This window comes from Ruditapes philippinarum, unplaced genomic scaffold (assembly GCF_026571515.1).
Source record: "Ruditapes philippinarum isolate M1 unplaced genomic scaffold, ASM2657151v2 ctg2383_1_1_1_1, whole genome shotgun sequence".
Lineage (NCBI taxonomy): Eukaryota > Metazoa > Mollusca > Bivalvia > Venerida > Veneridae > Ruditapes > Ruditapes philippinarum.
This window is the reverse complement of record NW_026853302.1, coordinates 136,203-155,319: the sequence shown is the minus strand read 5'-3', so window position 1 is coordinate 155,319 and position 19,117 is coordinate 136,203. Positions and strand designations below refer to the sequence as shown.

At 31.3% G+C, this 19,117-nt stretch overlaps 1 protein-coding gene across 1 annotated transcript in view; it reads left to right on the top strand.

Annotated features, from left to right (window-relative positions):
• Positions 1 to 19,045, top strand: part of LOC132736433 (glutamate-rich protein 3-like) — a 72,704-nt gene extending 53,659 nt beyond the window's left edge. The window contains exons 15-24 of the mRNA XM_060723561.1: positions 1,185 to 1,357; positions 2,115 to 2,205; positions 2,936 to 3,075; positions 5,154 to 5,549; positions 6,900 to 8,103; positions 8,426 to 8,548; positions 11,645 to 11,689; positions 12,561 to 12,721; positions 13,205 to 13,423; positions 13,829 to 19,045. Of these exons, the coding sequence (XP_060579544.1) occupies positions 1,185 to 1,357; positions 2,115 to 2,205; positions 2,936 to 3,075; positions 5,154 to 5,549; positions 6,900 to 8,103; positions 8,426 to 8,548; positions 11,645 to 11,689; positions 12,561 to 12,721; positions 13,205 to 13,423; positions 13,829 to 14,323 (3,047 nt within the window). The 3' untranslated portion in view covers positions 14,324 to 19,045. The remainder of the gene's footprint in view (positions 1 to 1,184; positions 1,358 to 2,114; positions 2,206 to 2,935; positions 3,076 to 5,153; positions 5,550 to 6,899; positions 8,104 to 8,425; positions 8,549 to 11,644; positions 11,690 to 12,560; positions 12,722 to 13,204; positions 13,424 to 13,828) is intronic.
• Positions 19,046 to 19,117: the final 72 nt, after the last annotated feature.

Here is a 19,117-nt window from a genome sequence, read left to right as displayed (position 1 = left end):
TCAGAGTGCTACTATTGATTGTTTTTGAGAAATATTGCCTTAAAAATTAAAAGTATATAACTGAATAAAATCTTCCATAGGGAAACTAACTGACAGATTATTTTAGGTGACATAAATTGGTTATATATACATGTATATATGAACATATTATGTGTTAAGAGACAGGACATCATGTTTAAGTGACAGGACATCATGTTTAAGTGACAAGACATCATGTTTAAGTGACAGGACATCATGTTTAAGTGACAAGACATCATGTTTAAGTGATAAGACATCATGTTTAAGTGACAGGACACCATGTTTAAGTGACAGGACACCATGTTTAAGTGACAGGACATCATGTTAAAAGGACATTACCCGATGTTTTAAGTTTAACAAAACTGAATGTCATTTTTAAATGACAGGATTCCATGTTTTATTGACAGATATCATGTTTAAGTGACAAAATGGACATAACCCCATGTTTAAGTTTTAAGAAACTGATTCAGAATGACTGTCATGTTTAAGTTTATACAAGATTCCATGTTTAAGTGACATGACCCTTGTTTTATGTTACTGAACCCCCAAAAATTTAAGTTCCTCTTTGATGCTTTGATAATGGACAGAGTTCTATTATTATGGTAAGTAAAATTTACACATTTGTCTCTCTCTTATCTCTTGTCTGTCTGTGTGATATTCACTGCATTTAAATTATATGTTCCTTATGTTTGATGGATTATATCAATAAGCGTATGTGAACAATGAAATTCACCATGAAGAGTAAATTTGAAATAAGGATATTCTTTTCTTTTCCATCTATTTTATATATTTTTAGTTTGTAATGAAATTGCGTTTTAATTCTGTTAAAAAAGAAATACAAATGAACTTTGTAACAAAAACTGTTATTTTGCGATTTTAATTTTATGTCACAGATGTTATCCATAGGACTCTGTTGTCACTTGTGTACATTGTATTTTCATTAACATTTTTGCCTTATGACCTAGATATCGAAGTATCTGCCATAAGGTCAAAACGTGAACAAAAAATACATAATTGGCAGTGTAATTTTGGCAATCTTGATTTAAAAAGTTGTGATTATTTTAATCATACTTAAAAAAATAAAATAGGAACAAAACAAAATTTGATAATAATCTTCTGTTGACAATAATTCATGTTCAGGAACAAGAATTTTTTATTTCCTCCAGATAATAAATACGAGGATGATTTTGAAGAAGAAGATGCACAGAAATCGGACCGACGGCACATCATTGGTCTGCGAGAAGACGAGAACCGTATAAACGGTAAAACCGTATCAAACGATGTTTCTGAGAAGGAGAAAGAGGACGAGAAGAGAGGGGTAGTACCTGCTAACAGAGATGTACGTACATTTTCTTTTTATGGTTATTAATTGACTATGCTTCCTTAAACATGGCACTTGGTTTGACATAGTCCTTGTTTTGTACCCGGGAGTTGCCATGGTTTTATTACAGTATTTTTTGCTCATTTTCATTTACAAAATCAACTCGCAAAGTGCATTTTTAATAACATTTTAGTATTGTATAATGCAGCAGCTTCTCATGAGTAAAACTGTATTTTTTCTGCTTTAAAGAGATAATGAATCTGTCCAGTGTAACCATGGCTTCTGGCACACACATGGAGATATAGTAGTGACTGGACTGTTAGGTTATGAAATCCCCAAGTAAAAGCATAGGTTTACTGTAACATTTAAATAGAACAATCTTTCTAACCCTAAAATATAACAAGCTAATTAACTAATATGGACTTGTCTTTAATCAATCTTGCCTAAAAATTCATTATTTTTTAAGGAAAATTAAATGAAAAAGTTGTTTGAATAGTGAACAGTTCAGATCATGAGTAGATTCAGTGCTCCCCACTTACCAAGTTGGATCCCTCCAACCTTCCCTGCTACTTTCTGAAACTTGAAAACAAAATTGCCACATTGACCTTGCAATAGCAGAAAGTAAAACAAATTTGCTCATGGCACAGCCCTGGGAATCGGGGGATGGGGTGGGGGCTTGGGTAACATTTGACTAATGGAATTGTTCTTTTATCACGGTGTTAGCTTGAAAGTGGTATAAAGATTATACTTATATCTGTCGAATGTATCGTTACAGGTCGAGGGTTATTCCTCCGAGGATGAGGACGTCGAGGGTCCAAGGTCAAAGTCTATCGAGGTCACAGCTGATATCCATGCTGAGAAAAAAGGTACCAATTATAATTATGTTCTCATTGTAGTATGAATATCTTGATAATGTTTGTAATTGTTTTATTTGTAAAAGCACTGTGAAATGATCTTTTAAATATAAATTATTATGAAATTATGAAAACTATGCTTTATGATAATGATAAAATAAAGAATTCAGTAATGATAATGAAGTAAAACTATTCAGAAAAAAGATACAAATTGAACAAAAAATTAACACAGAGTAAGTTTTAAGGTTTATTTAATGATGATAACTGACATTTTGACTCTCACAAGTCTGCATCAGGGTTGTTAAAAGTGAAATTGATATTACTAAAAGATACAGTAGAACCTCTATAAGTCAAACTTCAATTAGTTGATTTTCTAGATGTGTCGAAATAAAATGAATGCCCCGATATTTCCCCCAATATATTCCAAATAAAAACATATACATGAGTTGAAATTTTATGTGTCGACTTTTTTGATGTGTCAAAGTTTTTTTCGTGGTCCGTATAGAATAATTCAACTACTATTTACCACAAATAAGTCCAAGTCCTTCAATTACCTCTACAGTGCAACATCTCAGCGTTGGACAGGATCTTTGTTCTCAGGCAAGAGGTGTTACTCTATTGAGCAATGTATTTATAATGATGGATTGATAATGTCATGCAGGTCATTAATCTTGATAATATTTCCTATTACAATGATGATAATTATAATGATGACATTGTCGTGTTTTTTACAAATCAACAGTAAAACGTAAAAGATCTAGGTCATCATCCTCTTCATCTTCTTCATCGTCAAGTTCATCGGACAGAGAGAGAACACCACGACCTACGACCCCCGAGAGGAAAACAAGGTCACCGGAACCAGTGAAAACTGCAGTTGTACAGGTACATAATTATCTGGATTATAGTTTAACTTTTACACAGTTTAGTTTTATCTCCACTTTTCAAATTGTTTCAAATTATCAAGTTGTAATAACCAACTGTTTTGCATCAGTGTTGGTTAACCTTTTAATTAGGGTCTACTTTTTCAAAAAAACTGTGGGACACCATATAAAAAGGGCAAACATTTCTTACATTTAGTTTTGTAAAGTGTATGCTTCTTTTATTTGACTGCTTTATACAGTCTAGCACAGAGAAAAGTGAAGCATGCTGTTTGCAGACAGGTTTTGTTAAATTATTGGCTTGGCCTACTGTAGATGATTAGTCAGTTAGTACTTTTTAGCTCACCTGTCACAAAGTGACAGGGTGAGCTTTTGTGATTGCTTTTCGTCCGACGTCTATCCGTTTGTCATCCGTAAACTTTTACTTTAAATGACATCTCCTCATAAACCACTAAGCCAATTTCATCCAAACTTCACAGGAATGTTCCTTTGGTTGTCACCTTTAAAAATTGTTCAAAGAATTTAATTCCATGCAGAACTCTGGTTGCCATGGCAACCGAAAGAAAAAACTTTAAATATCTTCTTTTAAAAAGCCATAAGAGCTAGAGCTTAGATATTTGGCATGAAACATCTTCTAGTGAGTGTCTACCAAGTTTGTTCAAATAAAAGCCCTGGGGTCAAAATTGGCCCCGCCCCAGGGGGTCATTGATTTTCCCTATATGCATATAGTAAAAACTAAAAAAATCTTCTTTTAAAGAACCCAAAGAGCTAGAGCTAAGATATTTAGCATGAAACATGTTCTAATGGGTGTCTACCAAGTTTGTTCAAATAAAAGCCCTGGGGTCAAAATTGGCCCCGCCCCGGGGAGTCATTGATTTTCCCTATATGCATATAGTAAAAACTTTAAAAAATTTCTTTTAAGAACCCAAAGAGCTAGAGCTAAGATATTTAGCATGAAACATCTTCTAATGAGTGTCTACCAAGTTTGTTCAAATAAAAGCCCTGGGGTAAAAATTAGCCCCGCTCCAGGGGGTCATTGATTTTCCCTATATGCATATAGTAAAAACTTTAAAAATCTTCTTTTAAAGGCCCAAAGAGATAGAGCTAAGATATTTAGCATGTAACATGTTCTAATAAGTGTCTACCAAGTTTGTTCAAATAAAAGCCCTGGGGTCAAAATTGGCCCTGCCCCGGGGGGTCATTGATTTTCCCTATATGCATATAGTAAAAACTTAAAAAATCTTCTTTTAAAGAACTCAAAGAGCTATGGCTAAGATATTTAGCATCAAACATGTTCTAATAGGTGTCTACCAAGTTTGTTCAAATAAAAGCCCTGGGGTCAAAATTGGCACTGCCCCGGGGGTCATTGATTTTCCTTATATGTGTATAGCAAAAACTTAAAAAATCTTCTTTGAAAAAACCCAAATAGCTAGAGTTAAGATATTAAGCATGAAACATCTTTTAGTGAGTGTCTACAAAGTTTGTTCAAATAAAAGACCTGGGGTCAAAATTGGCCCCGCCCCGGGGATCATTGCTTTTCCTTATATGTGTATAGCAAAAACCTGAAATTTTCTTTGAAAAAACCCAAATAGCTAGAGTTTAGATATTAAGCATGAAACATCTTCTAGTTAGTGTCTACAAAGTTTGTTCAAATAAAAGCCCTGGGGTCAAAACTGGCCCAGCCCCAGGGGTGTCATTGATTTTAACTATATGTGAATAGTAAAAACTTAAAAAAAATCTTCTTTTAAAAAGCCCAATGAGCTAGAGCTTAGATGTTTAGCATGAAACATCTTCTTATGGGTGTCTACCAAGTTTGTGCAAATAAAAGCCCTTGGGTTAAAATTGGCCCTGCAAAGTTGGGGGGTGGGGGGGCCTATATACAGGTGAGCGACCTCAGGGCCATCATGGCACTCTTGTTTGGATTTCAGTATAAGAAAATTAAAATTGAGTCAATCAAAGATGTTTAAGGTCTTATACAAATCTTTCAAAAGAAAAAACTTAGTAACAAGAGTTTTACAATTGTTATCAAATTTCTTTTAAAGCATCTTAATGATATCTGTGATATATGTATTTATATTTTAGGTACATACTGCAAGGTCGGAGGAATCTGCCCCGCCCCGGTCTGACCGCTCAGACCGCAGTACGACCAGTGGCTCCCTGACAACTGAGACGGAAACAACGATGGAATCGAACCGTCAAGAATTAGTGAAACCTAAAGAAAGGCGCAGCAGTTCAAGTTCCTCTTCTAGTACTCTGTCATCTGATAGCGAGGATGAGAAGTATAAGAGAAAGAAGAGAAATAATAAACAGAGAGAAGAGAACGAGAGAAGAAGGAATGAAGAACAAGAAAGGAGGAAGAAAGAGGCTGAAGAGAGGGAAGTAGAGAGAAAGAAACAATTAGACGAAGATGAAAGACGAAGAGCTGAGGCAGAAGAAGAGAGAAAGAAAAGATTTGAGTTACAGCGCCAGCAGAGTCAGGTATGTAATAACAGCACTTTTTTACACTTATTAACCTCCCCCGTCCCCCGTACCAAACCCCTCTCACAATTTGAAGAAATCCTCTAAAGTCAGTTTCACGTATGAAATGGGACTTTCAAAATTGATTTTTTTTTAAAAAAAATTTGATAACTGCCACTAAGAAGTATTGCAACTGCCCCACTCTATCAATTGAACGTCAACAATACTCTTTTTATCAATTGAATGTCAACAATACATTCCCATGGATTATTTATAGATTTTTTGTGTATGGCACTTGGGTTATTGATTGTACACATGAATTAGACTATAGAACTGAGTGCAATTGTGGCAAAATCTATACACCTACCATTTACACTTGCATGGCCATAATGAGACACAGGCAAAATTTTCATTTCTTAATTTTGAAATTTTTCATTCATTATTCTGTAAATGCCATCAAAATGAATACATTAGACAGTCAAAGGAACAAAACTTTTCTTCATATAAAGAATAAAATGGTGGTTTCCTAACTTGACCCGCATGGGTCAGGTTAGAGCGCTAGGATTTCACAATATATGTCACACTGAACTCTGGAAATGTAAAAGAACATGTCAAATGAATGACTTAGATTTGTTTCAATCATACAATATCCACAAAATCTATTATTGTAACTTCAAGGGTTTGTTCAAGCCACATGACTTGTTTTAAAACTATTCGGTGATTCTATTGGCATCTAAATTTTGTTCAACATAATATAGATATATTTATGCTTCAAACCCAAAATATATAGAATTTAAACAGAAAACCTGCTGGAACTTTAAGAAATGTCATTTAAGCACGATTTGAGTACATAAGATCATTTTAATATTTTTGTCATCATTTGCCTGAATATCCCTTTAACAGACAAGCATCTGGTGCTCTTGTTTCATGCAATGATTTCATAAATGTTATCGTCAAACAAACAAAAACCACAAATCACCTTAATGGCAACATTTCTTGTGCTGATATTTTTTTTCCGATGCATTGAGTCATCCGTAAGGTTTTTTTGCAACTATGTTACCAGGAGGAATTAGTTCCCTTATTTAATTGAACAAATATATTTTAAGCAAATTATTGTTTTGAGCGTTAAAAAAAATCATTCATCTTTAAATGCAGACAAAATGGGTTAGTAAATTTTATGAAATCACAACATTAAAATTGGTCCGTCTATGTAACATCTCCAATGAATTTTCATATCCCAGAATATGAATATGACTTAGAGTCACTGATTATAAGTTGGCAATATGAAAATTCATGTATGTATGTTTTTGTCTGTAACTTTGTCTATAATGTTGAGTCATTATGAAATAAAATATAATTTGTGATTTTCAGGACCGCTTGCGTATGATGGAAGAGCAGAGAAAGAAACAGGAGATGGAGCGTCAACAGCAGCTTGCAGAACAAAACAAAGCCAAAGAAGAGGAACGACAAAGACGTATGGCGGAAGAGGAACGCATACAGAAAGATTACGAGAGGCAGTTGTCCTTTATCCAGAGTCAAAGAGAGAGTGAATCTACGTTGAGTGTTGATACTACCCCTCGTGAAACTAAAACGGAAGATAAAGTTGAGGCTACACCAGTTAAGGAGGAGAGACGAAGAGAAGCATCATCATCAACAAGTTCCTCTGAGAGTGATTCAGAAAATGAAGACAAAAAATCTCCATTTTCGCAAGCTGTGGCTTCATTAAGGTCAGAAGCAGAAGAGAAAAAACCTAGAGAGGTTTCATCTTCGGCATCAACTGACACTAGTTCAACATCTGGAAGTGATACTGAGAAAGGTAAGCAAACACCAGTTGTACCATCCATGAAAACCATAACAGAAGAAGAGAAAGCAAAAGAGGCACGGCGTGAGTCAACGTCAAGTGCTTCCAGTTCTTCTTCATCTAGCAGCTCTGAAGGTGAACATACAGTAAATAAAGAGCCAGAACTTCAACAGAAGGTAGTTACTACTGCTGTTGAAACGCCTGTTGTGAAAGAATCTCCAGAAACTGCTAAAGAGCCACAACCAGAAAAGAAACGAGCCAGCTCAACATCGGATTCAAGCTCAGGTTCAAGTTCTGAGTCTGAATCTGATGAAGATAACAAAAAAGTAGAGGAGACAGTTAAAAAGGAAGAAGAAACAAAAGAAGTTCCACAAAAAATAGAAGCAGTTGGGAAGTCCCCTCCATCATCATATCAAGCGAGTTACGCGAGTTCAGACGATGAGTTCAGACCACCTGAAAAAACAAAAGAAAAAGAGGCGATTGTGATTGAACCAAAGGTAGAGGCTAAAAGAGAGAGAAAGTCATCATCATCATCTTCTACTTCTTCAAGTTATTCTAGAAGTGAATCTATGTCAGACGCTGAGTTCAGACCACCAAGAAAAACGAAAGAAGCTAAAGAAAAGAAGAAATCTTCATCTTCTGATTCTTCAGAGTCGGAGGTTAAACCGGCCCAGAAACCGGAGACACCAGCTCCATTTGGAGGGATACAGCACGAGGAGACGATAATTCCAGAAAAAGAAATTCTGAAATCTGAGACTTCTCCCCAATCCACATGTGAGTGTCTTCTAAATACTATTTTACAGCAGCTCATGTTTTCTAAATTTCCTGTGTCAAATGTCAAAAAAATATGAAATAAAGAGGTCATTATACATTTTTGAGAACAATACTGATCTATTGGACTCGTACACACCTGCAAAACCAATATCAGAAGTTGCTAGTGCCTTGTCCGATATGGGTTTGACAGCTGTGTACTTGTCCAATTGAATTCAGTATTGTACTCAACAATGTATGATAAACTCTTATTATTACAGTGAAAAGCAAGTAACATCATGCAATCAATCTCAGTAAATCATATTTTTACAATTACATAATTCAGTGCCAGCAAAAGAGGAGAAGAAGGTGGAGAGTGAGGACAGCAGTTCTGATAGTTCAAGTTCCGACTCCGATTCTGACTCTTCAGATAGTGAAGATGAAAATGATAAAACTAAAGAAAAGAAAGGTGAGAATATGTTCAATATTATGACCTATTGATCTGTTTGATTTATTGTTTTAGAGCATAATATCAAGTATTCCATGTAATAGTTGATTTATCTATAATTATGATGCATTGTTAAGTAAACCGAATGAATAAATTACTTATCAATCATTTCCGAGACTTGATGAAGGAAAAACTTTATACCATTTAAATCTGTAACAAAGACCACCTTCAGGTTAAAAAATCCTCTCTAAGAGCAGTTTTAAGTCCGACATCAAAAACTTTTTGTGAAGCTTTTTTGCTTTTCTGTGTGAAATTTTATTTTTTCTTCCCTTGTCATACACTAATAATTTTTCATAGAACCTTCATTAAGAACTGATATTTTAAATATTTAATGTGTTGGCACCTTTCATGAATCTTTCTACTTTGGAAGGGTTTCATGTTGACTTGTCATTGTCAATGTCTTTGAGGCATCTGAGATAGTTTTGCCTGCTAAATTTTAAACAAAATAGTATTACATGTTTTGCTATTGATACTGTTGTAATAAAGAGGTTAGTCAATTTGTGTAAGTTGTACTCTATTGGTTTTAACACTAAGTTAAAACACACATGTTGCTTTTTTTTTCTTCAGAAATGTTTGGAAGCCAAAATCCTGCCTCTTTACCTTAAATTGTCAAAGAATGCTTTTAATGTATAAAAAAAAAATCATTAAATATGAATATGATGTATTTATAATTGGATTACAATATATTTCCAATTATCTAAAAATTGATTTTAATTGGGTTACAATTTATCTGTAGTTGATTTATTATAGTTCAGTCACGTTCCTCCTATATTTAACTATATATAAAAAATATGATCTTGCATAACAATATTTTAGGTTTAGCTGTCTTTACTATTTATACTAACATAGCATATTCATTACATTTTCTCTTCTTATTTTCATCAGAATATCTCTAAAAATTTTGTGCTTTTCTTTTTTTTATTTATTTATTTCACTTGACATCTTCTCATGTTTTTTTATATATTTATTTATTGTTTACTTATGAAGCAAATAGTTTGTTAAAAAAACATTTATCTTTATAATTGAATCCAGCATTGTTAAAACTCACTTTGAATGTAGAGACCAAGTTAATACATATGCAGCTCCAGTATCTACCTTAGTAACAACAATATAAATCACATTTTTATTCCCCATAGATGTTATAAATCATACATTTTACTCAAGTTATCTCCCCTTATATTCTTTAAATCACATATTCTATAAATCACAAATTTGTCTCAAATTACCTCCCTTGACATTCTGTAAATTGCTAATTTAACTGTTAGTAACCTTCTTTGAAATTCTGTTTTATTCTGAATCATAAATTAGGAAACCTCTTGTCTGATGATGGCTTGTATGTATTTCTTTTTCTTGCATACTACATAAATTATATGAAACTGGAAAACAATTTTTTTTTGCTATTTTTTTTATTTTATTTACATATTAATTTACACCATAATTCATAATGCAAAAATGATGGCATCATTTTAAAGCATATGATTCCTCTGTCACAGTTGCGACCACTAGAAAAATTCTAGCATATAAATTATGCAAGAACAAAATCATAAGCATTTAATTTTTTTCCTGAATCTCTTGAAATATTACCTCTATGGAAAAATGTACCTGAAAATCCTGAAATATTACCTAGATTAGAATTATGATTACACCTGAAAATTATAAAATATTACCTATATAGTATGATTATACCAGGAAATAATGAAATGTTACCATAGTAACAGATAATTATACCTGAATTAGAAGCATTGACATCTCAGGGTTAAAAAGAGGCAGGAGTGGACTGGTCGTAAAGTAAGTTTGCATGTAGATAAAGTGTACTAGTATCTTACTTTTTTGTTCCCAGACACACACGAAAAAAATATTTCTGCAATTTCCCTCATCTGATTTTCTTCCAATATCTGTAGCTAAGTACTGGATTTAAAGAAAATGCAAAGAGCTTTTGAACGTATTTGCTGAAAGATGTGTTTGATTTTTTGTTTGTTTTGCTTTTTTTGTACAGATTTATTTAACTATATAGCAATCTTTTAATTTCTTTATCAAAAACAGTTTGGTATATAAATTTAATGTTGTCAGATTTTTTCATATCTCAGTGAATAATCAAAGTATTGTGTTAACTTGAGGGAAAAGATTAACAGAATTTTAATTGAAAAAACCAGTCTCCCAAATGAACCTTCCCATTGGTCAATATTGAAACACTGTTCAAATTCAGCCAATCAGATTACAGATTTTTTTTTGACTGGTTTCTATTTTGTTTTGTCATAAGAAGGGTGTTAATTTAACAAGTTACTTAACCATACTGAAATGCTTTTACATAATTTAGTCATTACTTGTATTTATGTGTGTTGCTAAAAATTGATAAAAAGGAGCTTTTTTGTGGCTTTAGGTAATTAATTGAACATGAATTCTCAACGTAACTAAGACTGGAATGTTATTTTGCTGTAAAATATTAGAATTGTGGACATAATTATTAATTCTAGTTTATATTTGGGAATGGAATTTTCATTTGTTTAGACTTCTACCATCTCAGATTATATCAGTTAGTTTATTTAGATATCCTGATTTAGTTTCATGTTGACCATCCTTAAAAGATTTTTGCTGGTGTGTCCTTCATTTAGGGTCAAGGACATAGAGGTTAAAAATAGATTTTTACCTTTATCCAACATCATGGAGGTTAAAAATAGATTTTTACCTTTAACCTCAATAGAGCTGCAATTTTATTGACTGAAATATTTTATACACAATTTAGTACAAAATTTATGTTTACCCACGGGTGGAGTTTTAGGGCAATTAAGGGTCAAGGTCACAAACAGTTGAATATTAAATTTATTTTGCAATGTCAAGAAAGCATCTGGAGCTTATCTGCAGTTTTATTTGTATTTTTGTTATTAGTTATACAAATTGGCTTCCAAACATTCAATACTAACTGTCTTACTTCTTGTTCAAATTCGATGGAATTAACTAAAAAAAAATAACAAAATTTCTGTGAAAATGTAATAATTTATTGATAAGCACACATTTTCTTTTATTTCTCGCTAAACTTTTGTTTCTTGTTGTTTTCAGGTTCGAAGCCTACCAGTGAAAGTGAGGCAGAAAATATGCATGGAGGTAAATATCTAGTACATTCTTCTCTTTCATGTTGTTGTTTTTTTTGTATAAATTTCCTTCATTTTATAGGGAGAATCAGTAGAAGTGCTGAATGACAATGAATTGTGCAGTCTCGATAAATTTAAAGCCTAAATTATACATACTTTACTTACAATAAACAAAAGTAGATGAAAATTGCAGAATTAAAAATTGATTGTGATTTAAAAGAAATAATGCACACCTCTCTACCACATGGCCAAATGTTCATTAAGATTTAAGAATCAAGTCCGAGGGTCAAAATTTAAAATTCAAAATTATCTCTATTGTTTATTTTCCTACATCATTATTAAAGGGACTCCACTGAGGTTTTTTGACAATGAGGGGACTGGAAATAATTTTTTGAGATTATTACTCCATTTGATGTAGATCTATCCTAATAACTTATGTGTAAAATTTCAGATCATTAGCTAGCTCCATTTTTCCAGAATAATTATTAAAATAGTGAAAAATGACCAAAATTTGAAAAGCGTTTAAACACTTTTCACTCAAATCAGACTGAGAATAGCACAAACATATGATTTTCAATGCATTTCTTGTATATTTCTTTGTTATATTTTATTTATATTTTTGTTTAAAGTGCTCGTGTTAATCTATGTGAAAAATTAAAATGTTTATGTTTTAGGCTTATAAACCTCAGTGGAGTTCCTTTAAGCACTATTAAATCTTCTTAACCAAGTACCGTACATTTTACAAAGGTTAAATAACGAAAAACAAAACATACCTTTTTCATTTTCAGATTTTTGTTATAGACTAAGTTGATTTTCTTTACATTTTTAACTATGTGGGGATTTTAGAACTGAGAATTACTCAATTTACTATTTAAAAATTGCAGGAAATGATCCAGAAAATGTAGCAAAGTCCGGTACACCTGTAGAGTCCCAGCTTGTCAAGTCAGTCGTGCGTCAACCAATGGTACATTATGGCAGCATACTACCAATGATAAAAGGTTCCAATGCTGTCGACTTGAATGGAGTAAAATTAGATGAAAGTCAGGTGAGTGTATTGCTATAGTGTGTATTTTATTATGTATTTTATCTTCACCTGCTTATCATTTATTTAAGTGGCTAAGCGGTCATAATCATGGATGTCAAGTCTGCTTGTTTGTGTTTTAGATTTAATCGTTATTTTAGATTTTATTGAATTCTACTCATTTTGTGTGTTTTAAATTTGATTAAATTTTGTCCAGTAATTTTGTTTTAATTTTCGGAAACTTGTCCAATTATGTATTTAACATTAAATTTTATGGAATCATGTTAATTTCTGAAAGTTCATACTTATGTGAATTCCACCCATTTGTGTATTTTACATCAAATTGTATGCTGCATATTTGTGTATTTTCCATTACATTGAATACTGCACATTTGTGTATTTTCCATTACATTGAATCCTGCACATTTGTGTTTTTTCCATTACATTGAATCCTTCACATTTGTGTATTTTTCATTTACTTTAATTCTGCTCATTTCTGTATTTTAGATAACAGAAATAACCAACTACCTAGCTGAAGTAGAGAACATCAAGTCTGTAACATTACGTAACTGCTCCCTCGATGATTCCTCATTCCAGAACATTGCCTTGTCTCTACAGGTCACACAGTCCAGTCCGAACCTTGTCAATTTTAGTCAGAATCAGCTAGGAGCAAAGTCGCTACAACCACTATCAGTTGCGATAAAAAATAAACCGTCAATTGAAATCGTTATGTAAGTGGTCAGTTCATGAATGAAACTTTCTTTTTTTTCTTCCCAAGGCTTATCCTGTAGAAGCTATCCAGCTAGTACTTTGGTGATTTACTGGTTTCAGCTGCAATAAAGCTGCAAAGTCGCATAATCCTTCAATGTGTTGTTCCGACGTTATAAACAAAACATAAATAAAGCATCTGGAGTTTTATTCAAAAGTTTATATCAGTAAGCCAACAAACCTAAACCGGAGTCTTATTATTTGTTTAATTTAATAACCAGTTTTGTTTTATTATTGCCTTTAAATGGAAAACCTGTGGCAATGTGGGATGTAAAGTATTGCATGGATGCCTTAATGGACCCCATTCCATTTTACGTCGAGGGTCAGGTTATTTGACACCATCCGAGGCTCGAAAACAGGTAGAGGAGGCGTAAAGATGTCGACCTCGAAGATAAAGCTAATGATACTGGCTGTAACATCAAAGAATTAGATCTTGGCGACAGCAAAATTGGCGATGCTGGAATTGCTGAAATTTCAAGGTTTTTAGAATCCAACAAAACGTTGGTTTCGCTCAATTTGAATGGAAATCGTGAAATATCTCCATCAGGCTGGGAGAGGCTGGGGCAAGCTTTGAAGAAAAACAAAACATTAAAGACACTATCTTTAGATTTCACAAATATTGGAGATGCCGGGATTGATAATTTGGCGAAAGGTTTGAGGGTCAACACAGGGTTACGTTCTCTTGAATTAGAGAGTGCCGGTCTAACAGAAAATGGTGGAAGAGTCCTGAGAGATCTGTTAAAATCTAACACAAGTATAATAGAACTAAGTGTTGTTCCAGGAAATGATATCTCGGAGGACACTGCTGAAGAACTAAAACGATATTTAGCTATGAACAACACAGCTACAACTTCTTAGACTGAATTCTCTCTCCATGTTTTAGTATTTTAATTTATTTGTTCTGGAATATGAAGTCATGACACCATATTTTGTTTAACTTGTTGAATTGTTTATATAGTTAATATCTTTACAAACATATTAAGGAGAAAACTGTTAGGTTTATTTGGGTCCTATGGGGTTTTGTTTTGATTTTGCTTTAGATAAATTTAGCAGTTTCATGCCTAAAATGCTGATAATTATCACAACAACCAATACAAGCTTATTTCATATTGCTTTCCAAGTTTTGGTAATTTTAACTTTTATAGTTTTAGTATTTTATATTTAAATTGAGTAGTTTAGAGAGGAACAGATTTTATTTTTATAGATAAACAAGAAAAAAAAGTGAATTAAAGTGTGTAATTTGAATCTTCTTGAATTAGTTTACTTTAGCAGATTTATTATTATCGTGACAAAGGTTTCTATGAAACTTGTCTGTTTTTGATATTTTACCAGAGGTTCTCTCTATGCTTTTTAAAGGTTTTATGGTATATTAAGATGTTTTAATGTATATTAAGGTGTATTATGGTGTTTAAGATATTACAAAATTTAATGGACTGGTAAAAGCCAATTTTCCATGACTTCTTGTTTTTCTTTATCTTTTAAAGGTGTTGCATTTATTCTAGTTTACAACTGGGATGTTATTTTTGTCTCAGTTTACACCATGCAGAAACTGCTTTTGAATTAAAACCTTATTATTTAAAATTTAGGAAAAAATGATTTGATCTTTGTATTTTAAATGTGAATGTTTTGATTTCAGAATAATTTGCTAGACTATGATCTGAATTTTGCTACATGTAGAAGTTGATCTGATATTTTTAAGTAATGTTTGTCAATATTGTTGACCTACATGTGTACAATTTCATTTTGATTTTCCCCACATTTTAATACAGCCAGAAAATGCAAAAGAATTTATTCATTTTGTCAAAACATATACTACCCTGCCAGTTACTATTTTATTTTTGTTGATTTTGACTTATTCATATCAAAAGACTTTATTTTTTAGTTTAAAAGATTGATTGCTCAAATTTGTTACTCAAATATTTCATTATCATATAAACTTGTCTATAAGTCTGAACTTTTATAAGACAGGGGTCTTATTTTATCATCTTAAAATGATAAAAAAGAATCTTATCCTATAAATGACTTGATTTTTTTTTATCAATAACAGAAGTGGTGTCTGTATACATTATATGGCCTGTAACATTTAATTTAACAGGAAAACAATTGCTAATAATTATTCTGCTAATTATTCTGTTGTTTTTTTCCTAAGCTGGTGTTATAATAATGTCAGAGCATGGAATTATATTGGATTTAAGTCTTAGTTTATACAAGACTTGAATTTGTCTATATGTTAAGAAGTAGTATGTTGAAAAACTCTTCAAGATTTCAAAGAAACAGTGTTACACTGATAAAATATTGTTGTTCTCAAATATCATTTAAATAATTATGGTAGTGAACAATTTTGTACCATTTAGGATTTGTTTTAACCATAAAGTAATGAATATTTGTGTACGATTCTACATGCAGGTTTTAAATTGAGTTTTCCAGCAAGTGCCGGTGGTATATTGGAGTGAATATTTGTGTACCTTTTATGAAAGATCATTTACACATGATAATAATTGTACAAGCAAGTTTTAAATTCATTATAAGTTCCCTACAGCAAGTGCTGTTGTGTATGGTAGTGAACATTTGTGTACCATTTAGAACTATATATACTGTATCATTTACAAAACAGTTTGTTTTTAGAACCCCCTAGTCTACATATTTGTATAATTTACATGCTGTCTTATTTAATGTTTGCTATATCCACTATCATGTTTCATGAAATTCAATGTACCTTAAACTTTTCACATTTTTACACAAACAAAAACCATTATTTGAATTGCATGAATTCTAATTTTTTGCTTTCATCTGAAATTTTATAAGTAGTTTGTTAATTTTGATATTTGTTGTTTACGTGTTGTATGAAACTTTGACAAGAAATGAAAATTTTGAATGAACTACATTTAAGGTGTTGGCCTATATTGCCAACTGTTCTGTGTCTGTAAAAATTGAGCATTTTTTTGTGTGTGACCAGGATCAAAACAGAAGTCTGAGACAATTGGCTGTAATACAATTATTATACACATGAAAAATTAGTTGTGCATACATTTACTGTAAGTTGGTAGGCTACCTTAATAGATATCCTAATACTTCCTAATACAGCTTCATTTATATCCAAGATTTTTGTAAAATTCATTTAATTGCTTTAGAATATAGATATTATAACATATTGTCTCGTCACAAGATAAGATGTTTTGGCTAAAACAGATATCAATACTGTTGATAGCCATTCATTCAAATTTCAATACAGTATAATTGTTGCTTTTTATGTAGAAATTTATAGAAAATATTATTTTTATTTAGATTGTACATGGATTATTGCTTTTTTTAACAATTTTTATTAAAAAGATAATAGCATATTTCTCAAATAATGATAAAGAGATATAGAAGTAATTGCTTTTTTATGTAGAAATTAATAGAAAAGAAATGTTTTATTGGCTATTGGAACTATGGGATGTTACATGCTTTATATAGTTATATATACACACACCAAAGTTTTATATTATGTGGTCATTGATATATTCTAGAGGTACTGACCATTTCTTACTCTAGCTATTGCCTTGAGTTAAATTGAAGAAATATTTTCTATGCACTAAAGATTATTTAATATTTTTACAGAAGTTTACACTTATATTTTTATGTGATAAAGATTTGTTTTTAGTTAATCTTGTTGAATTGATTTTGCTGGAATATATGAATGGATTTTTCATGGAGTAGAAAAATTTCCAAGGTTTAAACTTATAATTATTCTTAGGAAATGAAAGGATTTATTTTAGCTGTATTTATTATTTAGACATAACAAATTGAAACATGTGTTGCTAATTTGTTTAAAGTAATAATTTAATAAAAACATATATTTCCAGTATTGATTTGAAATTAGGATATTAGTTTTATGTGTAAGAGAGAAGAGTGAAAGATTGTGTACAGTATTTATTCACTTGTAGGACACATTGTTTCCCCGTTTGTTATTGAAGGTTTCTTAATAAGCCTTACTTCATAAGGCACATCACAAGTGTATAATTTATACCCCTGACTTATAGGCAAATCTGTCTAATAGAGTAAATACTGTATCTATAATTTATGTTTGCAAGTGAATCTTTGTTTGTGTTTCACAACATTCCATGAACTGTATACCATTGTGATAAATTCTGTGATATTTGAAGGTATAAATTATGTTTTCTGTTGTTTATAAATGAACTTTCCCAAGGCATATAAACTGCAACTTGTAAATTAAGTTATTGTTTGAAAATTACCAACTTTTATTTTTGATCCCTTTATACATGTATTTTTAAAAATAAGCATTTTGAAAATCATCAATGATTTGATAAAGGAAAATTTTAATTGTGTTTAAAGATCAAGCTTTAATTAAATATTGACATCTTAAAATTCCAACAGATTTAGAAACATACAGTTAATAACCATTAAATTAAAAAGTAAATATTATGAAAGTACATGTATGTGAAACTTGCATGCTGTTACAGATATTAAAAAGTTCAATTCTGTAGATATATATACAAAATATTCATATCTTGATAGAGATAAATATTGTATGTCTGTTTTCATTATAAGAGGATGTATGTGCTATTTGTTTTCATTTTGACAATTGGCTCAATGTCTGCTAGATGATATTTGCATTTTTTTAAATCATATTTTTGTCAGCATATCTAAATATAATAAATTGTTCCTATAAAGAACCAATGGCTAAGATTTTCTAGTATGGATATATCAAAATATTGTTAAAAAAAATTTTGGTTTCTTCCTTCAAAATTTGAAAATCAGTTTGGACCAAAAACAAAAAAAAATTTTTTTTTTTTTTACTTTATAGATTATTTTATTTTATACTGATAAGGTTGCTCATGATTTCTTGTATTTTTGTATAAATGTGTACAACAAAATAGAAATCATGTCATTCAAAGATATTGCACTTCATGAAATAAGATATTAACTGTATGAAAGTCACCTTACAAAAATCTGTAGAAAACTGCAATACAAAATCCTTTAACATGACAGCCATATAAATTTGGTTACATTGCCGAGTATCATACTTTTTCCCAATATTAAAAAAAAAAAGCATTTATCTACTGGTGACTTTAATGCATAATTGTCCCAAAGTATAAATGATATTCTATACAAATTGAGAAGAAAAAACTTGGTTATTAAATCATTGACATGTATCAGTGGTAGAAAGGGTATCTTAAATTTTCATTTTAGAACAATGTCGCACAAAATAAAATTGATCTTCGGTTACTATCATATGACTAGGATATGATCACATTCTATTACTAGGATATGATCTAATTCTGTTAAGTAGGATATGATTGAATTCTGTTGCTATGATATGAAAGGATATGATTGAATTTTGTTACTAAAATGTGATCATACTCTGTTTCTAGGATATGATCGAACACTGTAGCTTTAAGAAATATCTGTACCTGTTGCTAAGATATTAAATGCAGTTGCTAGGAAATGATCATGTGCTGTTGCTACGATATTATATCAATCATTGCATTAAAGGATTGCGAGAAATTTCTCCACATTGAATGTATGATTTATTTTTCTGTATCTACATTAGAAAATAAACTATAAAAATTCTTGAAATAGTGTTCTGTTTTTAAATAACCCCACCTGATCTCTTTGTCAGGAGTCTGTACAGTGGCAGTAAGGGTCTTG